We start from the raw sequence: 20,614 nt of genomic DNA, 5'->3' as shown, positions 1-20,614 counted from the left end.
TTAATTTCGCACAAGTAAAAAAGCGCACAGTAGTTGTTGGAGGGAGCAATCGGTTTGGGACTCAATTTTGCTTTGTTTTTCTTATTGAACTTTGCACATGGATTGGTGTACATCCATATGCAAGGTGCAGTGTCGTGAGTGCAGCATGTATTGAGCTCGTAGAGATTGGTCTTACTGCATTAGTGTTCAAGCTATGCATTGACGCACAGGCTCGTGTAGTGTTTTGGCGTTGTTTGTTAGTGTATTTCATTGGATCCACTGCATTGGAGAGGTGGCACGTCTACGCCTATGGATGTTTTGGTAATGTATTTTCGTTCACCCATCCCGCTCGTCCCCAATCATACCCGCATCAGCAAAATTCACTCGCGTTCGACTAAACGTGTGGACTAATAGTAACAACGTGAAAATTCGTCGTAAACAAACGCGATCCGGAAAAAAAAACGATTGGCACTATGAAGACAGAAACGAATAAATCGTTAACGGTTCCTTCCTTAATAAGCCCCCCGGTTTTGTATTGGTACGTTTAGCTGAGGAGTTTATGGAGCAGCTGAGGCCTATATTTGAGGCTCTACGGCAGCGCGAGGAGCTTCCGTGTTCCTATCCTCTGCACGTCGGTTCAACACATGGCACTAAGCAGGCGTTCATATACGGCCACTCAAGATCTCAAGGTTCCACCACGCCGGGCGCGCATCATTATAGCCACCACCATGGCTACCAGCCCTCTCCAGGATATCATTGGGTAATGCTATATAGGCAGTGTGAAAGTGGCGCGGTTATTGCACTCTCGAATCATTTAAGGTTTTATTTTATTATTTGTCCATTGTGGAAGTCCCATCGCAAATGTTCGTAATGTAGACACCGTCAAGTCCGCTAGAGTGGCATGGTTATAGTTAATTGTGTATCTATATGATTATCATGTTTGCTTTGAATAGTCACTTTTCCATGAACACGAAATATTATGAAGTAGTATTGCTCAGCGTTTTTTGAAGACTTGATTATCTTGATGTATAGTGCAGATTAACAGTAAAGTATTTAATATAGGTAAGGGAGCGTACTGCTCGTTCCGTACCAATGTCCGCGGGAGTAGTGGCTGGCAGAGCGTCGAGGTCTTCCCTGAGCGCTGGTACACCTGACTCCTTGAGTGACAATGAAGCAGCAAGTGGACTTGGAGCGAGGTACAGGAAACCCAGCGTGCCAAGGTGAGCTATTGATTGAAAATACATAGTACAGAAAATCATCTTAATTAAAATGAAATAATTATGACTTAAATGTACCTTAAAGAAGTTGTGTTTATATAATTACTAAGCTGTTTATATTTATTTAAATTTAATTATAACAGGTCAACATTAACGCCCGGAGGATCTCGACCAGGCTCAAGACCAGGTTCACGAGCCGGATCAAAACCACCTTCAAGGCACGGATCAAATCTCTCTCTAGATAGTACAGGTCAGTTCAACAGATATTAATGCTTTACAAATGTAATAAACAGTTTTTAATTAATTTCCAAGCAATATATAACATGTTTTAATTTTAAATATTTGCAGATGACGTATCGACACCATCTCGCATCCCGATGCGTAGGGTGACGAATACCAAGACGTCGATAGCTCGCGCGGCCGCCAACGCCAGCAAGCTTGGCGTCACGACACCCAATGGAGGATCTCGACCGCGCACACCAACCGGCTTCCTGACCCCAGCTAGCGGAAGGTGTGTAGCTTAACTACTTGATTAAAAATTACTGTTCTCGTGTTTGTAGATATTGGAGTTCAGAAAAACCGTTTTTTATTGCAAACGGTGTCGACATTTTAGACAACCATAAGAAACATGTAGATTTACTACAGCTAGTTACATCCATTTTTATTGAAGGAATGAAGGATGAACTCGAACACAACATCTTACTCCACACTTGAATCCCCTCTAAAGTAGGTATCAAGATCTACACAATAACTTGTCCCCAAAATCAGACATTTTCTACCAACATGTAGCCAACAGATTGTAAAATAACCGGTGTATTGATACGCACGGACAGGTATGCTACCGGCGGGATGTACCGCACGTCAAGTATACCGACACTGTCACCGGTGCCGGCGTTAGTGAGGTACACACTCAGAGTTCGCCCTTGACTTGTTTGTCCAACGTGTATCTTGGTTTTCGGACGCAATTTTATCAATATTTCTATAGTCCTTCTTATATTCACTGGTTCTTGTCCCTCATTAGGACATTAGTAACATTTATAATTAAAATAACATTTTTAATTGGTGACATTCTACTAGACCTTTTTGTAATCAGGTTTTGTTGTAAATTAACAATTTAAGATCAGATTGAGTTCGAAGAGAGTTTGTCAAAGATACACGAGTGTTGAGCACGTACAGCTTATTGAGGGTTTTTAGGTGTAGTGATGTCAAGGGTACGTCTAGACATGTTGGGTGCACCTGTATTGGGCCAGATCACAAAATTGTTCATTGTTATGTCTCTATGAAATATGTATGTAAGAGTATGTAAAGAAGGTGGTGGGAAAACTCCATTAAAGGTTTGGCATCGAAGAAGTTCAAAATGCATGTTAAGTAGGCAGCTAAAGCTTCACACGGTGTGGTTTTACTAACAAAAACGACAGAATTATCAAGAGCGTTAAACTAAATTGTTATTATTTTTTTCCTTCCCGCATGCAATTACGAAAATGGAAAACCAATAAAACAGCTCGACACATTCCCAGCCATCCTCAATGGCGTCCGAACATCCCAAATCCTTATCCCATACTCATCCAGCATTCCAAACACAAGGTTCCACAAAAATTCCAGTTTACGTTGGCAACCGCTCTCACCGCTCCCCGTCCGTTGAGAGGCGATTGAAAATATCCAGAAAATCTCACTCTCGAGAAACTTCCCAAGAACCCAGTCCCACTTCCCAAGGCCCCTCGAGGAAGTCAGAGCAGAGAAGTCCCGAAGACGACTCCTCACTATTCAGCATATCGGGAATGACGAGCGACAATGAATATGAGAGTAATATAAGCGAGTCGAGCGGCGAAGCGTCTAAGCCGACCCAGCGCGACGTTAAAGGGTACAAGCTTGTAGAATGCTAGCTTCGGTTTTTGCCCGATTATTTTGATTGATGCTCTTTGAATTTTGGAATTTATGTTTTCATTCGTACTTGTCATCGTCACAAAATTTCATGCTCACATCTGTCAGATCATCCGCTTGGCGAATCTTGAATCCGCTCATCTCAGATCGTTTCGCACTATAAACACGTCACCTGTTGATAATATCACTCTTTGCATCAAACAATACTAACATTGCCTGAAGCACATAACGGTTAACGATAGCTTTGCACTTATGAAGGGACCGGAGAAGTCGACACTTGCTATCGACTGATTTGGAATCTTTATCGCACACCATCCCAGTAAACATTTGACATGCTTCTATGTAAATATTTGCACTCTGTGCAATTTGCCTTCATGTTGTCATGTCTTAAACATACGAATATTGCAATAACGTTAAATTGATTTCAAAATGAACGATTTTAACGAATTTACCATTTTATTGAGTGTTGTTTTAAGTTTTGTTCTAACGTATTGCAATATTTTAACACTACCTTATTGATATTTATATAATTACGATCTATTTATATCGTATCTTATGTTCTATTTCTTTTTTTCGTCTTTGCACATGTATTGAAACATACAATAAAAAAACTTCTTAATTTTAAAGGCTAATGTCGAAATACATGTGCAGAGACACTAACAAGTTTTCTTTTCTGTTGTCCTGACTAATCTTCTGTATGTCTGTCTGTGTGCTCGCTAACATCAACGTAGGAGTGGGTCGTTTGCCTCTACTGAAGGACAAACGCCCGGCCGAAGTCGCATCCCAGTACTAAAGGATCACCATACTAACAGTAATACGAATAGGTAACTACTAAACTTATGTAGTGTGCTTTTAATTTTGTTTTTTTTTCTTCGTTGTCAAAATTATTTTAGGTATTTGTTGAATGTAGAACAATTGGCGGTATACATGGGTTTTAGTTTCTTTTTTCCTATTTTTATTTAGAGTTGTTTAGAGCTTTGCATGTTCAGGGTATTTAGAGGGAATGTAACTAATTTATGTCATTTGATAACAGGCAAAGGACGCCCTCTGGGAGCACAACGCCAGTGCGATCAGGTCAGCAGACCGCGGTGACTCGGCTGATGAGGAAGCCGTCAGACTCGTCCGACGCGGGCACGCCTACCACGCCTGCCTCACGACGCGGTACTCCTGCATCATCTCGAACTACGGAGAAACGCGAACCATTCCGACTTTAGACGATAAAAATAACGCCAACCCCACACACTTTGTAATTGTGAACTTATCAAAATTATGAAGTTGGGGATATCACCTACGCTATGCAAGTCGCTCTGACGTTAAGCTATTCAATTTAAAATCATGTTTAATCAATTGCCAAAATTATTATATACCCCACCTTTAAAATTTTTACCACGAGAGAGCGGCTCGCATGGACGTGGGCAAGTGCCGACATAACATTTAATAACTAACATAAATTAACCAACGCGCGAATTAAGCCAAGCTTAATAAAAAAATACGCCAATATGGCTTTTAATTTAAGTGAGAACAATTTATAGATAATGGTATTAGTAAAACTTAAAGTCTGCACTTGTTGCCTTGTATTTTTTTCTAAAATCCGCGCCAGTTTTTGCACTTCGTAATTTCTTGTTTTATTTATTTGTGCTGTCGAGATTTACAGGACATGTTTGTTCATGAGTCGATGTGAATAAAATACTTTCTCTTATTTATTGTCAACGTTGCCATAATTGTTAGTGTACCTATGTTTTTGTATGTAAAATGCGTATTAATGTCTCTATACAGAGGCTGGTAAAGTGTGATGACGATTTTAATATTGTTTTCTTTAGGGACCATTTGGTTTAACGGATTAATGAAGATAGGTGATTGTTGACTATGGCTTTGAGACTGTCGCACTCTTGCGCGTATTTCGCCAGATATGCGTTCAGACAGATGGTTTCAAAGCTATCATCCGCAATCTGTTAAGGTGATAATAGAATACTTTTTCTTTTGTAATGCACAATTATGTGTTTCCCTTCATATTTTTAAGTCTTATTTGTCATAAGACCTGATTTTTGATTTGATAATTATTCTTCTGTTTTATACACTTTCTGTATATAATTTATGTATTTATCACAATCTCAAATCGAGAAAAGAAACAGATATTTCGTTTGATAAAACAGTACTCCTGGCTTTCGCCAGGGTCGGGAGTGTCCTACGTGTTTATAAAGGAATCAAAAATCTGATCATGATGACCGAAATATTTATAAGTAAATCAAGTACAGTGTCGTAAAAGACGTTGTTTATTAAAGCGCTAAGAATATTTTGATATTTATTGAAATAATGCTTTAAAATGTAACCTCTTTCAAAATGTTAACCATCGCTCACCATTTATTTGTAAGTTTTTAATATAAATCTGTCCCTGTTATTAAGCTTAATTATTATTATTACGAAAAATTATTAATCTGGTCATTTTTATTTAAATCATTGTTATATTTGTTATGTAAAATCGTGGCAAATCTACTAAAAGGCTTATGATATTTTTTGTATAAAAGGATATCGTTGCATTACAACTGTTTAAAATCTCATAACAAAATACCTATCAAATAAATGAAAAGTAACAATTATGAAATGTTTTTAATTTTCTGACTCCTAATCCCACGTCTCTTAATCTACCATAATATTATTATACAGACAAAGTTGGTTGTAAAAATCACGTCGTTCTACTATATTTCTCTTGCTCTAGAAAAAAAAGAGGTGAGTCATGCCATCTAGGGGCCGATCTAACCCTCAAACACGTAGCGGTAGTATAAAAGAGAGCATGGAGGGATTTTAAATAACGGAGTACTTGGTGACTTAGTGGGAGTATATAAGAGAGAACATAAAGAAGTACATAGCGGGAATACGTAGACAGTATATAAGGGGAGTACAAAGTTAGAACGTAACGAGTAGAGGTTTTTTTTTAAATTATCAAATAAACAGCAGTTTGAGACTCAGTTTTACTAACAAAATATAATCCATTATCATCGGAGGCTCGAGAGCTATGAGCAAAGTTGATGGTCTTGTCTTACCACCGTTAGTTTTTAATGGTATCAACATTCCGTACAGCTGCACTGTGAAAAATCTTGGCCTACACCTTGACTCCACGCTGAATTGGCAATCACAGGTTGCAGCTGTCAGTCAGAAAGTGACCGGTACGTTGCGGTTCCTCTATCGCTTGAAAAATTTTCTCCCGGTTAACGTGAAGGCGACGCTTATGCAAACCTTAATCTTTCCCATAATCGACTATGGTGATGTTTGCTACTATGACCTGAATGCAGACAGGCCCGCCGCTAGCTGTTTGTTCGCCCGCGTGCAAAACTGATTATGCCGCCCTACGACTACATACGTTTTGACAAAAAATATATAAGGGGGGGGGGGGGGATCCAGGGGGTCCGGACCCCCCCGCCCATTCATATCCATTTTACTTGTCCAACAGAAAAAAATATGTACATGCACCGCTCTGGTTGCAGAAAACCCACCTACTTTTGGATAAATAACTATTGCAATACATAACATACATTACACATAACTTTTTATTTACTTGAAATGTTCAGAGTAACCTAAGCAGTCCTGGGTTAGCCCATAAGCAAACTAAGCAATTGCTTAGGGCATCAATGCAGTGCAATCATTACCCAAGTGGCCCCTATGTATTGAAGGATTGTGATTAACTTAAACTAACGCACTTAAATATCTATAACAATGTTTAAAGTCAGTAAAATATGTTATTTGGTGGGTTTCCCGTTGAAAACTTATAAGGCACATGTCATATGTAAGGAAGCGCGAGCGGAGCGAGCGCGAAAATTTTTTAGTCTAAGGACACAAAACAAATAAAAACCACTTTAAATTAACAAAGCAAAGTCAAAAAGTAAGATATGCACGGAAGTGAAGTGCAAAAGCCGCGAGCGAAGCGAGCGCGATTTTTTTTCCTTAGAGTTTTCATGAAGTAAACATATTATCATAAAAAGCCATAACGGACGTGCGCGAAAAATGTTTTTTCCGGAATTGAATGCCTCAACAATTAAACAAAGATAAAATGCGACATCTGACATGGAGCCGCGAGCGCAGCGAGCGCGAATTTTTTTGGGGATGCAAAGGGTGAAACAGTCAAAATTAATAGGAGACGACCAAAGCTAGGGCGGCTTTTTCTGAAATTTTATTGGTTTAATTTTGCCGCCCCCTAAATAGCATTTGCTCCACGCTACGCCACTGGTTGATCTTAAATCGTTTTTAAGAACCTTTAATTTTGAAAATGTCCTTTCAACAGATGTACCTAACTGAAACCGGCAATGTAAGTAATATTCTTAGCGCTATTGCTGTGTTCGGAAATATTGAAATCAAATCATTAGTAAAAAGATATTGTATTTTTTAAATATTACGTGATAACTCGCTAGATTTGCCGCCCCCTAGGACGTGCCGCCCGCGTGCTGTGCACGCGCTGCACGCCCGCTTACGGCGGGCCTGAATGCAGATCTGCTCAATAAACTTGACCGGCTTCTCAACAATTGCATTCGATTCGTTTTTAATCTCCGCAAGTACGATCATGTGTTAGCCTATCGAGCGCAACTTAAATGGCTACCGATAAGACAACGACGTGTGATGAGGGCATTAACTACTCTTTTATCTATACTATATACCCCGTCTTCACCTTCATACTTAACCTCCCACTTTCAGTATGTGTGTTCACAGCACAACAAAAATCTCCGCTCCTCTAATAATCGTCTTCTTCATTGCCCTGCTCACCGTTCAGATATTGTTCACTCTTCCTTCTTTGTGAAATCTATTCTTCTCTGGAATGAGTTACCTCTTGAGATCAGGATGGTTAACAGTCGTTATACATTCAAAAATAAATTACGCGACCACATCCACAGGAAATTGGCAGAGTCGCTACCGTAGATTATTATTTTTCTTTTTTAATTATCTTGTCTCTCCTGGCAATTGTAATATGTATGTATTAAGTATGTATGTATAGTATGTTTATTTATAATATATATTAGTATTTTATTTTATTTTACACTAAATATCATAATATAACCTTTGCACCTACCACTGCTATTTCTCCACCACCCAAAGGTAGACTGGTAGAAAACGCCTAAGGCGTTAAGTCCGCCCTTGTACAAAATGTGCAGAAGCATTAAATAAATAAATAAATAATCGAGATCTAGGACAAGTTTGGTCCGGTGATTAGTGTATTTAAATAATCTACTCAAAAATACCAGCTCTTGAGTCATAAGCAGCATGAGGTCCAAAATCTGAAGGCCCTTAATGAAATAACCAGGTCCAAGGTTTACACGGTACCTTGGACCCTGGTGCCCAATATCAGTGATCACCTATTTTTTATATTTTTAAATGTTTTTTTTTATTATTTATTATTTAAAATGTAAATAATATGTATTTAGATAAGGTAAAAACCAGGTTCACAAAACCTGTAACATTTTGTTATTGATAAAATAACGGTTTAACGTTAGCGTTAACGGTTACAAAAAACGGTTTAACGTTAACGTAACCCGTTACAAAACTGTCTCATATTTTATGTTGGCAACATTCTATCCCATCGTCAAAAAAATAATATCTGTCATCCAATTGTCATCAAAAATCGAAAACAATTTTGTGATTACTGCAAAATAAACAACAAAAAAACTTACAACAAATTGTAATATTATGGTCGGAATAAACATGAACGGCCCCGCTAGGGATAGAGTGATGAAATTAATAGAAGATAAAGATAAAATAGAAAGTGAAATAAGGGAACACACTGCGGTATTGGAGACTAACAATGTTGGTATGGATGACCCATTGGTGGACTCTGAAGGATTTCCTCGCAATGATATAGATGTTTATAAAGTCCGACATGCAAGACACCGCATCATTTGTAAGTACGTTATGTTATGCGGCTCTTCTTCATATAAATCATTTATCAGATCACACATGGAGTGACTAAGCAATTTTGAACAAGTGATAATTTTCTGGTTCTAAAGCTATTCAGTCAGAATCCAAAAAGTCAACCTGAACAGGCCCTAGTTTACTTTTACATTGTTTACCACCCTTTATATTTATATTTACCATGTCTGTACCAATAAAAGTTGTTCACTTTACTAAAATCCAAGTCATGTTTAAGTATGACCACTTAGATTTAGACCAAACTCATAATAGTCATCTCTTCTGCATAGACTCTACTTTAGAACCTTAGAACCTTTAAATAAATGATAGAAAACAAACTTAAGCCAAAATCTACTTAGAAACAGCATCAACTATATAAATTCCATGACATTTCTACAGGCCTACAAAATGACCACAAAAGCCTGATGAAGTTAATAGAAAAAGGTTTAGCAGAAGTGCACAAAGATCTGCTTGGTTCCAACGGTGAGGGTCGGGCAGTGAACGGTGCGTCTTCAAGCAACGGCCATGGTAACGGTACAAGCAGTGGAGATACGGCTGCAGCAGCTGCCGCAGCTGTTGAGGATGATAAAGTCTTCGCCGTTGTTGGTTTTGTTCATGACGGATCACCTGCTGATATAGCTGTGAGTATGATTTTGGATTCAATTTGATCTTTTTTATTTTTAATAATAAATAGACAATGTTGAATTATTTTGTTTCTGAGTATACAATGTGGGAAAAGACCCCAAAGATGAGTCACTAGTTACAACAATGACCTCATTTATTCAAAAACTGTTCAAGTAAATGTGAACATCCTAAATTAAGTCAACATATTAATAACTAGCTGGTTTCACTGGGTCCCGGGTCAACTCTTTCCCATACCTGAATAAAAAACATAGCCTATGTTACTTGAGAATAGTGAAGCTTCCCAGCAGAGATAATTTTTCAAATTGGCCCAGTAGTTTCGGAACTTTTACAAGCAAGCCAACAAGCAATTTTTTTTTCTTTAAGATACATATTGCTTATGATAATAATTATGTTTACCATCTTTTTCAGGGTCTACAAGAACATGATGAAATTCTCCAATTTGGTTCAGTAAACCACCAAAACTTTCAAGATATGACTCAAATTAATAACATTGTGGCTCACTCTGTTGGACAAAGAGTGAATATCAAAGTGAAAAGAGGCAATAACGTATACAATTTGACAGTTTTGCCCCGGCCATGGCAACAACCGGGACTTTTGGGTTGCCATATACAGAGAAAATCGTAAATTGGTACATTTATTTGGAGAGTGAATTTAGTTTTATGGGAGCAAGAAAAATTGTTGAAAATAAGACCTTGTTAGGTAATTAGTTGGTGCGATATCAATGTTTAGAAACATTAACCACGCATAAAATGTGGTTTTAAAAACGTACCAGCTTTTGTACCACCTTTAAACTACCGTCCCGAACAAAATTAGTGGACTAAACCTGTTACTAAAGCGGGTACTTTTTAAAACCAAGTTTTATAATAATGTGGTATATGTTTTTATTTCTATGGAGCATAAAAGTACCTAATTGGTGTAGAATCGTATCATACGCTTACTGGCTGATGCTGCACCAACTAATCAAGAAATACAGTTTTCATTATTATATATTTGTTTTATTGGAGAACAATTTATGTTATTTATTAACTTCTTTTAAATACGCATAATAACTGTGTAGCTTGGTATAACACCATAATTTCTATTATATACTATAGCAGTATAAATTCCGTTTTTGACAAACTTCATGGCGATAAGATTCGCAGATAGTGAATTTGCAGAGAGTATATCATTATTGAATTTGACGAGAACGACTTTTTGGAATATAAGGTACATAAGCATTTCACAATTAGGTTCACGAAATACTCAGAACACGTCTGGAAGTAGGACTCTTTTCATTGGAAAAATCAATTGCGAAACATAATTTTAATATCCACTTTTTACAAAAATATACATGTGAACCAAACAAAAACCTGCAATATATTTTAATTACGAAAAAAAATTGTAAATACTAAAATTCAAAAATAAATCTTATGATTGATCACCATTGCATTTGTTTTTTTTCGTGGAATTTTTATTTTAACGTGTTTCTCTTCTTTAGGGTCTCCGAGTTTGACAATTTTAAGGTCACCAGCTTCTTCATCATTTTCTGGCGTCTCCATTTCTTCTTTTTTCTTACGAAAATCTTCGTCGGTGTATAAGTATTTCATAGAGAAATTGAAGTAAACTTTGTCGTCTACTAGTCTGTAGTCGGGTTTGTCTATGGTTCCTCGAAGGCAGTCGTGGTAGTGGCATACTACTTTTTCTTGCTCGTAGGTTTCGCAGGATCCTGAAAAAATAATTATAGTATATATTACCAATATTTCTATACAAGTATCACCTATATCACCATTTTAGACTGTTTATACAATCGCTATCTGTGATTATGCCTTAGCCAGTATATTTCGTAGTATATCGACAGTAGGTAGGCGTTGATTAATGACGTCACGAGTACCTACTGGCCAGTACGCCGAGTAAAGGTACGTTTTGGAAGCGAGCTGCAGACTGCAACTGCCGACAGCACGTGCAGCGACTGCATAAACTCCTTTGATCTGACTGCGACTGCTCGTGCAACTTCCAAAACGTACCTTTATATTTCGGATCATACGCTATTATACGCGCTTCGAACTATCACTGTTGATGATATACCGCCAGGTGACAGACGGACAGTAAAATTTTACTATTAGACTATCGTTTTACACTTGGAACCCTATAATGTCCTCTAAGCCGACTAGTCTGTATTACAAACCTGGTCTCTGCACCCTGACGGTAAGCACAGCTCTCTCCGGAGCCATTCCCTTGAAGTGCACCAGATAGCAGGCCAGCATGGTGCCCGTACGTCCTCGCCCCTGGCGGCAATGGACGCCTATTACCTGTAACAGTCAGGTCAAACTGGGCCGCGATTCTCCTAATTTTACTTAAGCGTCATACGATTCACGTTCGACTCGATTCGACTGAGATCCGATCCCGACTCGATTACGATTGAAGGGTATGTGGCATTCCGCTATTTTTTCTTTGAAATAAACGTTTTTATCCTTTTCTGTTATTCAATAATGAATCATTTTGTCTGCAAATGATTTACGATTGCAAAATGATTGTACAGCAAACTACCGTATGGACCAAAATCACCAAAATAGCAGACCAATCGCACACCAAAATCAAATGTCAATCGAATACGATTGGTCTTTTATTAGTAGCAGAATGCCCGATATGGTTAAAACTGCTATTGCGATTATATTGCGATTCGATTTCTACTCGATTTTGACATTATTAACTTAGGAGAATCGGGCCCCTGTATGGAAGTTATAAATTGCACCTAAAGACTAATATTTTAAAGAAATGAACATTAGAATGTAGTTGGGGTGATAAAGCACAGAGGGCGCACTTCGTGTGCATTAGTTTTACCTATTTAAGTTGTTTTATATGTAATTATAACTCAGTGTTATAATAGTTATGTATAGTATTTCCTGTGGCTTTAGAAAAAGTCTAACGGTGGGTGCCTGATTATCACTAACCTACCAGGCAGACTCGACTAGGGTTTGATTTGATAAGCTAAAAAATCATATTTCATGATAACCCCAACGAAAAGCCCTTGTTTGCATCGACGAGAAGGTAGGATCATTAATCATTTGTTTAATCAAGGCAAGGTGAGAAGTGACGACTTTACGCATAATAAACGTTACTATAATTATTAATGAAACGGTCAGCTGTATTCTGATGACGCAAACCAATGTTACGGTTCATAAATTATCCCAGGTAAACACTGAAGTTTGCGGGGATAAACCAAAATAAACTAGTGTGCCAACTAACGCCATCTAGTTGTCGACACTGACATTAATCATGAACATTTAGTGAAATTATTATTGTACATAGTTCTCTGTAGGTACCTTTAAATGTATGTAACGCAGTGGAAATTAGGAAATAGCCTTGTTTATCAGTTTAATATTGTTTTAATAGAAATTAATGATAATAAAAGTAAAAAACTGACCTCTCCCCTCATTTCAGCTCGTTCGCATATTTCAATAAATTTCAGAATCTGCTTCAAACTTGGAACACCGAACTCCTTTATCCTAATCTCTGACCATTTCATTTTTTTCTCGCACTCCAGAATTGGCGGGATTCTCTCTGGTGACAGCGTGATCAGGTGATTGACTCCTACGTCCGCGAGATAGTTCAGATTTTCCACCGTTTGGGGGAAACCCATAGCCGCGATCTTGTTTTCAATGAACCACGAGAAATTGTATGGAGGATACGATTCATATTCCTTTGTTTCTTGAGGAACCTCTTCTTCAGGTTTTTCCTCAACTTTCTCTTTAGGTTCCGTCCTGTATTTGTACCAAAGTTTAGCCAACTTCACGTTGGGTCGGTTAGGCACTCTACTCATTTCACACTAACTTTACGAACTTCACAAACTAAAGGATTTGGTAAAAGTTTATTTTTACCAGCGAACGCCGCACTTGGTAAGAAGCCAGAGGGTATTGGCAGCCAGATTGGCACGAATAGATTTGCTAATGTTACGTATATTTATAGTGAAATGTCAATTAGAAATAATTAGGCTTAATTTAGATGCAGTAAATTGTGATCAACTTCATACTGGACAATGGCTTTTATAAGACTAGGGGACACATGCCACTTCACCAATCATATCAATTATGAATCCTGTCCTGTCTACAATATGTATTGATCGAGATACATTTTGACACCACTGATAACTAAATAGAATTCTTAAAGGTCATCAGACGAATATCTACCGACCGATGATCGTATCTACCATGTCTTCCTCTCTTTTACCTCTTGCTTTGTTCCATCTTTTCTCTCTATATCTCTCACTCAAAAGCACCCTCTCAAACTCATTTTTGCCCTCTCACTCTAGTTATCTTTCTGTTTCAATTATTTTAATTTTTTGTAATTATTGACGTGAAATTTAATTAGCCTATCGTGATATATTTCAAAAAATTGTTTTCATTTTGACTTCAAACTCGTTTTTTGTGTCTCAAAATCACTCTCTCATTCTCTCTCTCCCACACTCCACCAAAAAAATAAATAAAACAACGCCATAAAAAACAAAACAAATTACATTTAATATCAGGTACACAATATAACAGATCACAGTTTTCAATCCAGCACTTTCTTCGTGAACTCCTTGGCGGTTTGTACGAACTCCTCCATAGCGTCTCCGCTTACTCCAAACTTGAGGGGATTGTCCTCCGTGAGGTATTCGAAGTACCTCCCCACTGCCTCTTCGTGTTCCTCCGCGTCTAATGAGCCTGTAAAAGAATGAATTTTCGATTATTTTTTTATATCTTCTAATAATATAATTTAATCTTCTAGGTGTGATAAAGAGGAATATTTTTTTTTATAGGTATCATCCACTCAGATCAAATCATCCATATTAGAGGGTTATTTATGATCGCGCATAGGTCAGATAGGTAGTCGCTTCTTGTAAAGCACTGGTACTCAGCTGAATCCGGTTAGACTGGAAGCCGACCCCAACATAATTTGGGAAAAAGGCTCGGAGGATGATGATTTATGATCGCGCATATCTTATGTAAGGGCTAGATCCGCCCCTGAGTCGGATAGAATTTAAAAGTACAGACGAGAATAAACATAAGTATAAATCATTTTTTCACCACTTCGAATGGATATTGAATTCAAAATGGACCGTTCTCGGGAAACAGATAAACACAAAATCTTCGTCACGTTGCGCTCCAGTAATAATTTACACAATGTTGCGTCCGTGACGTAAATAAGACCGGAAGTCAATGTTATTCTTGAAAAATTGTTATATTATGATTAGGTATATCAATTTCTTTAGACAGGTTGTTACACTAGCAGACACTCTCTTTTCTGTTAAATTGCCAAATGATACCTATTATTGTGATATTTACTTATATTTTTAATCTACCTACAGTTTTATTTTTTATTTTTATAAAAACTACACATTGATGAAGATATAAAAGTTTTATTTTCCGCCGTTTCTCCTGACTAGTAGGTAAGTAAATTTAACATTTGTATACAGAGTGTGTCGTACCTATTCACATTAAATTAAATACGTCGATTAGCATAAAGAAAAAAATAACACACGGAGCGTTAATCACCACACTTGTTCAATGCGGGTTGGTGATTTATTTAGTGGTTATTTGAAGTTAATCCTTGCTATATGCCGTGCCTACCTGGCCTGATCATCCTGATGGAGTTCATGGCCTGGTCGGGCCCGAACCTGTGGAAGTGTATGAGGTAGCACGCCAGCATCACGCCGGATCTACTCCGACCCTGACGGCAGTGGATGCCCATCACCTGCGGAGAAAGAAATTCAATGATTAGATTTGGAAGGAAATTGATCCAGTTAGGTATACCTAGTTCCTTTTCCTTGTACAATCTTTCTTTGGTCATCAGTCGTTTGAATTGACTGTGTGACTGGACCTACGTGTACTGTACCGTCCCGTGGGAAATATTTCCCGTAGCAGAATAACATAGCTGTTCCCCGCTGTTGACCTGTGTCAGAACTTCTCGAAACTACATGAATTTATTAGCCATAAGAAACACCAAAGATGACCAAGCGGGGCCTATAATTTAACGTAATGGTAACTGGTTGATATGCACGTTACTGTTTTCTTTCGAATAGGTACTAATATTCTCATCGGGCCCTGAAGACATTAAGAGAATACAGTCTGTTTCGAGATTGACTAATACTCATCAAAAAGTTGAGCATCTACATCAGTCTTTCCCAAAGTGGGCGATAACGCCCCCTTGTGGGCGCTGCAGGTCTCAAGGGGGTAAGAGACCCAGAAAGAAAATGGGGGCGTTGTGTAGCGGCCTGGCGGGTCATTTGTAATTTTATTTACTCTCAACAACAACTTGTGAACATCAACTAATATGAATTCAAAGATTGCTCAAACTCGGAAAATTGGAGCGCCGAAGAAACAAAGACATACAGCTAACTGTCGATCCCGTCAGGGTTTCTTTTAATTTGTGTTTAATTCCGCGTTAAATTTGAGAAATTCTCGAACAAACACTACTTTTATGTCCCAAAACTAAAAAATTCGCGCTCCCTTCGCTCGCGGCTTCTTCATTTCACAAATACCTTTTATTTTATATGTTTAGGACTTTTAGTGATACAAAACTCAAAAATTTTCGGGTTTTGCTTCACTTTACAGTTGTTTTTATTTTTTTAAATTTTAGCAAAAAGGTAGCGTCGTTTTTAAGTCCTTTTATTAATAAGAAAGTAACTTCTAGTTTCCATATGAACTTAGTCCCAAAACGGTACTATTAAGTCCCAAAATTTGAATACATAGGAGCCAACACCAACAAAGAGTTATGTACGTTTGGGCTACATTTTAATTAATTTTGGTTTTGAATTCTAAAATATAACAAAAAATTTCACGCTCGCTTCGCTCGCGCTATCAGAAGCTATGTTCCCGTGTTTTTGCATTCACCAACCAGCAATAACTTATGTACGATTGAGCTACATTTTACGTAATTTTTTAAGACTTGTTATCTATAAAAAAAAAAATTGCGCTCGCTTCGCTCGCGCTTTCGGTAACTACATAATGTGTCTGTTTTTCGTATGGGTTTGAATTGCAGTTAGAGGGCGCCATAGAAATCTTGCCCAGGGCGCTGGTAGAGTTAAAAAAGGCACTGAATCCATCATCTGTGAAAATTTCAACTCTCTAACTACCACGGTTCCTGAGATACCGCCTGGTGACAGACGGACGGACGCACGGAGGGACAGAGGAGCGAAAACAATAGGGTCCCGTTTTACTCCTTGGATAAGGAACCCTAAAAAATGGGGGCGCTAAAAAAATATTTATTCTCAAAGTGGGCATTAGACAAAATAAGTTTGGGAACCACTGATCTACATTATGGAAGCTGTATAATGATGCGTTAACGATCCTATTGGCGGTCTTTCCGACCTCACTTTACGTAGGATTATATCCAGGATGAAGTCAGACTATGACAAACGTCTTCATATGTCCAGCACTAAAACCATGGCATTGAGCCACAATTTTAATGACCCCTGCTGTTCATTTGGCTCACTCAAGATTTACTCACTCAGGTAAATACGAATTCGTAGAAAGTCTAAAATAGACTTTGTTTATTTATGTTTGACCGTAATTGAGGTTGATTTTATAGCATTTTCAGTTGCTTATAAGATGTATTTATTTATTAGTTGTTGATCGTTAATTACCTCACTCTTTAACTACAGAGAAAAGACTTTTTGAGTTTTTGTTAAGAGGCGTCTCGCAATTTTTCATTAAATAATTTTGTGTTCAAAATAAAAAAAAACAGTTAGGAGGACATTGTCGCATACATCCTAGTAGATACCAGCCAACAAGAGCGAAATCAAGCTTACGAAATATGCCAGGGTGGCACCACGATTGGAAGACATCATCGTCATACCAATAGACCAGACTCACCAACACGAAGGGCTTAGTGAATAAACAATGGAGACACATAGGCTTTTGGGCATTCGATCGAATTCGATTCGATTGAATATACATGCTAGTTAGGTACCTAAGTATTTAAGCCGAAACTTCTCATTTGCATGCAACATCTTTCAGCGTGGCAAGAAAAACTTTATACCGGTAGTTTGACATTTCACTAATTTAAAATTAGAATTTCGGCTATGATGAATGGGGTGACTGTCCGATCTTTATTTTAGCAAAGTGAGCATCTTTGCCCAGCCAAACAGGTGTGGCGAATTAATAACGAAATGATATGATAATTTTATGTTTGATTAATAGTAGGTGTATCTATGACAGAAAGTTCAGACTATATATTTAATTTTGTATGTGGCCTACCTAAGTATAATAGTAATTGAGATCTTAATCGATTTGAGGGCACGTTAAACGGGTAGGTTATCATTTGAACATCTTTGTCGGTCGATACGAGTGGGTAGTCAAAAGCCAGGAAGTTTTACAACCAGTTGTCCGGGTTTAGGGTTTCACAAAGGTAGTCGCTCCATGTAAAGCAGAGCCCAAATAGTGTTTGGGAAAAGACTAGGCAGATGAAGATGACTATATACTCCTGGCATTTATTTATTGTGATGATAGAAATGTTTGTAACACTCACCTCGCCATTTTTGTCAGCTCTCTTACACACTTCTATAAACTTCTTAATTTGTTCTACGTTGGGTGCTTCAAATTCTTCTACGGGTATTTCTGTCCATCTCAACCTCGCAATATCGTCCACAGGAGGTTTCTTACCGGCTGTCAGTGTTACCAGGTGCGTGATACCTTGATTTACTAAGAATTTCAAATTCTCTTTATTCCTAGGAAAAGCCATAGCTGCAATTTTTTTGGGAATCACCCAAGAGAATTTTAAAGGTGGGTAAGCATCAACTTCGATGTCCGGGAACGGGTTTTCTGGTATAATAACTGTTAGTTCATTCCTTATTTCCTTCGTGGCTCCCGCCAAGTTTTTGTCGTCTTGTTCCGTGATATTTTCTATCCTCGATATAACTTGGTACTCGTAATCGTCACCCATGGCTGTTTTTGTTGTCACTGCACGAAAAAAAAAGTTTATTTAGCGCGAAAATGTAAATCAAATAACTTTTTATTTATTTTTTGAAGGCACAGATAAAATTTTCAACCAGTTTTATTTTTCCGGTTGACCATCTAGCGCGGTTTTTGCGTATTAACTGACTAGAAAGGGCGGGAAAAGTTGGCACTAGCTCACTGGAGAGGATGTAACATTTATTTCTGGAGTCTTATGTTTACAACGATCAATTTCTAGCGTTGAATTTATTTTTCACGATTCTCAACCTTGTTTCGTCACAATAGACATTAAAAATAGATGATTTTAATGTTTGAGGTTAAGTTTTCCGTTGATGAAAGATCGTTCGAACATTAGCCGCGTGCAATTTGCAAATGTCATTTTATTTACTTCTGACGTGGTTAGATATTATTGTTGTAGATGACGTAAAGATTCTGTAAACACGGATCTTATATTGGAATTGTTTACAGACTATAACAAATTATCTATGGGAGCGTAAAACGTTGAATGTTGATACTGTCATAAACTATTTATTTGTGGATAAAGCATCATTATCAGTCAAGCGAGACGTTCACTCGATTTAGCTTTTGCCAATTTAGTGACTTGTGCCTACCTAGGTACTTTTGCGAAAGTTGTTTGCGCAGCCCCTATTGTGAAGAAGGTGTTGAGAAGAGGACGACCACAGAAATGATTGTTGGATTCTGTAGAAGACGACATGACTGCCAAAAGACTAACGAAAAGATGTCAGATAGGAAGGCATGGAAGGAGAGGGCATGCTGGGCCCACTGCAAAAAATAAATAGAGGTACCTAGGTAAGGACAGGAGTATAATGCTCAAAAGTCAATAGGTACTTGAGTGTCTGATATTCCTTTACGCTACAGTCACAATGGAAAGCTCAGTTGACGATTTCCCAAAAAGTCTGAATTTCATAGGAACTTTGAGATTTGTTTTGCATTAGAATAACGTTATTGCAAACTTGACGTTTTATTTTTGGGAGTTTAGATACTAAAAGACATAAACCTTCACCTGATTGGTACAAAGTTGCATATTATCATTGGGCCGTCGGGCCTTGAGTCTTCTACAGATTTATTGGGTGGAACTCACATAAAGTCAAGCACTTAGTACATTCATTAAATAAATAATTAAAAACAGCACTTACATTATACTAGGTCTTGCTATTATCACGCTATCAAAACTAAGACTGATCCACGCCAAATAGATCGAAATCCGAATATGGATACCAATGCAAGTGTCAATCTGTCATACTTAGAAATAAGAAACTAAAGCCAATCAATTACCAACTCTACTCGTTGCACATAATGTTGGAAATCCCTTAAAAATATTGGGAGAAAAAATCATGCCTGCTGTTCAGGGGAATTTAGACTTTAAGGTATTAAATTTAGGGATGATTTTAGGTTGTAAAGACAATGATTAGGCCTGTATGATCGTTGAACCCTTGGTAGTTCAAGGAGTGTCTTCAAACTGGCAGACATGTTGACGTTTGGTGACAACTTGTGCCAAAAGTGATAATAAATTATATTAATTTGGTGTTTTTATTGCTACGCTAATGTTTGTTGAAAGAAAAACAAAAGTATAAATAAATGTTTTCTAGGGGTTGCATCCGAATAAATTCTATAATATATAATGGGGTTTCCAGGCTTCCATCTATCCCTTTTTCTACTGGGCACTGCGGGCAACTGGTGTCGTAACCAGAGCCTGCAATTGATGGGGACTTCCTAGTTCCTAGTTACCGTAGCCCGCTGATACGGTTAGCTATTTACTAACCTATGATTTTCCCGTGTTATGAACATCATCATCATCATCTCCCGAGCCCTTTCCTGGATTCCGACTGCCCGTTACGACTGCCAAAGATGCTCAAAACTATACCCAGCGAGCGTTGGATTTCTTATACATATTTTCAAAATAATGTAACTTGCCTAATCCACTTCTCAGTGGTTCCGCCTAAACGTTAAAGAGAGTTATTCTCGCATTTAATATTATATTTTCGACTCACATTTGAGATTAATACATCATTTTGGAATAAAACTAAGATCACAGCAATCATCTGGCAATTGCCACCATTCCAGGTCATA

The 20,614-nt window shown here is 37.8% G+C and overlaps 4 protein-coding genes and 1 long non-coding RNA gene across 40 annotated transcripts in view; 2 read left to right on the top strand and 3 right to left on the bottom strand.

The window, feature by feature from the left end:
• LOC124641568 (microtubule-actin cross-linking factor 1) overlaps positions 1-5,674 on the top strand; it is a 319,179-nt gene extending 313,505 nt beyond the window's left edge. For 19 of the 34 annotated variants that reach the window (XM_047179691.1, XM_047179684.1, XM_047179704.1 and 16 more), the window contains 8 exons: positions 528-739; positions 1,042-1,199; positions 1,340-1,446; positions 1,545-1,707; positions 2,030-2,098; positions 2,698-3,057; positions 3,809-3,901; positions 4,111-5,674. In XM_047179691.1, the coding sequence (XP_047035647.1) occupies positions 528-739; positions 1,042-1,199; positions 1,340-1,446; positions 1,545-1,707; positions 2,030-2,098; positions 2,698-3,057; positions 3,809-3,901; positions 4,111-4,291 (1,343 nt within the window). In that variant the 3' untranslated portion in view covers positions 4,292-5,674. The remainder of the gene's footprint in view (positions 1-527; positions 740-1,041; positions 1,200-1,339; positions 1,447-1,544; positions 1,708-2,029; positions 2,099-2,697; positions 3,058-3,808; positions 3,902-4,110) is intronic. The other 15 variants (XM_047179687.1, XM_047179686.1, XM_047179683.1 and 12 more) reach the window with 7 other exon arrangements.
• Positions 5,675-8,640: 2,966 nt separating this feature from the next.
• Positions 8,641-10,596, top strand: LOC124641589 (26S proteasome non-ATPase regulatory subunit 9). The gene is made up of 3 exons (XM_047179730.1): positions 8,641-8,958; positions 9,366-9,607; positions 10,020-10,596. The coding sequence occupies exons 1-3, from the start codon at positions 8,748-8,750 to the stop codon at positions 10,233-10,235; spliced, it is 669 nt and encodes a 222-aa protein (XP_047035686.1). The 5' UTR covers positions 8,641-8,747; the 3' UTR covers positions 10,236-10,596.
• On the bottom strand, positions 9,727-10,097 carry LOC124641592. Its single transcript, XR_006985690.1, has 2 exons — positions 10,008-10,097; positions 9,727-9,845 (listed from the first exon to the last, which is right to left on the bottom strand). It is a non-coding gene; the product is annotated as an uncharacterized LOC124641592 (long non-coding RNA).
• LOC124641585 (dual specificity protein phosphatase 23-like) lies at positions 10,585-13,529 on the bottom strand. The gene is made up of 3 exons (XM_047179723.1): positions 13,015-13,529; positions 11,776-11,899; positions 10,585-11,316 (listed from the first exon to the last, which is right to left on the bottom strand). The coding sequence occupies exons 1-3, from the start codon at positions 13,408-13,410 to the stop codon at positions 11,006-11,008; spliced, it is 831 nt and encodes a 276-aa protein (XP_047035679.1). The 5' UTR covers positions 13,411-13,529; the 3' UTR covers positions 10,585-11,005.
• Positions 13,530-14,083: 554 nt separating this feature from the next.
• Positions 14,084-19,766, bottom strand: LOC124641587 (dual specificity protein phosphatase 23-like). 3 transcript variants are annotated; one of them, XM_047179728.1, is made up of 4 exons: positions 19,681-19,766; positions 18,099-18,529; positions 15,200-15,323; positions 14,084-14,293 (listed from the first exon to the last, which is right to left on the bottom strand). In XM_047179728.1, exons 2-4 carry the CDS (start codon positions 18,510-18,512, stop codon positions 14,142-14,144), a joined length of 690 nt encoding a protein of 229 aa, XP_047035684.1. In that variant the 5' UTR covers positions 18,513-18,529; positions 19,681-19,766; the 3' UTR covers positions 14,084-14,141. The 3 variants fall into 3 exon arrangements, with proteins under 3 accessions (XP_047035684.1, XP_047035683.1, XP_047035682.1); XM_047179727.1 differs by lacking the exon at positions 19,681-19,766 and adding an exon at positions 18,791-18,827; XM_047179726.1 differs by lacking the exon at positions 19,681-19,766 and adding an exon at positions 18,619-18,700.
• Positions 19,767-20,614: the final 848 nt, after the last annotated feature.

Source organism: Helicoverpa zea, chromosome 22 (assembly GCF_022581195.2).
Source record: "Helicoverpa zea isolate HzStark_Cry1AcR chromosome 22, ilHelZeax1.1, whole genome shotgun sequence".
In the NCBI taxonomy this organism is placed as follows: domain Eukaryota; kingdom Metazoa; phylum Arthropoda; class Insecta; order Lepidoptera; family Noctuidae; genus Helicoverpa; species Helicoverpa zea.
Note: the sequence above shows the minus strand (reverse complement) of the source record. Positions and strands in the feature narration are given on the sequence as shown.

What these genes read in the sequence shown, in the direction of transcription:
- LOC124641589 (XM_047179730.1), top strand. Translation starts at nt 8,748, where the DNA reads ATGGTCGGAATAAACATGAACGGCCCCGCTAGGGATAGAGTGATGAAA. An exon ending in TGCAAGACACCGCATCATTT is followed by an intron (nt 8,959 to 9,365) that starts GTAAGTACGTTA and finishes ACATTTCTACAG; the next exon opens with GCCTACAAAATGACCACAAA. An exon ending in GATCACCTGCTGATATAGCT is followed by an intron (nt 9,608 to 10,019) that starts GTGAGTATGATT and finishes CATCTTTTTCAG; the next exon opens with GGTCTACAAGAACATGATGA.
- LOC124641585 (XM_047179723.1), bottom strand. Translation starts at nt 13,410, where the DNA reads ATGAGTAGAGTGCCTAACCGACCCAACGTGAAGTTGGCTAAACTTTGG. An exon ending in GAGCTGAAATGAGGGGAGAG is followed by an intron (nt 11,900 to 13,014) that starts GTCAGTTTTTTA and finishes TGACTGTTACAG; the next exon opens with GTAATAGGCGTCCATTGCCG. An exon ending in CGTCAGGGTGCAGAGACCAG is followed by an intron (nt 11,317 to 11,775) that starts GTTTGTAATACA and finishes TTATTTTTTCAG; the next exon opens with GATCCTGCGAAACCTACGAG.
- LOC124641587 (XM_047179726.1), bottom strand. Translation starts at nt 18,643, where the DNA reads ATGGTCAACCGGAAAAATAAAACTG. An exon ending in CAACCGGAAAAATAAAACTG is followed by an intron (nt 18,530 to 18,618) that starts GTTGAAAATTTT and finishes TTTTTCGTGCAG; the next exon opens with TGACAACAAAAACAGCCATG. An exon ending in GAGCTGACAAAAATGGCGAG is followed by an intron (nt 15,324 to 18,098) that starts GTGAGTGTTACA and finishes CTTTCTCCGCAG; the next exon opens with GTGATGGGCATCCACTGCCG.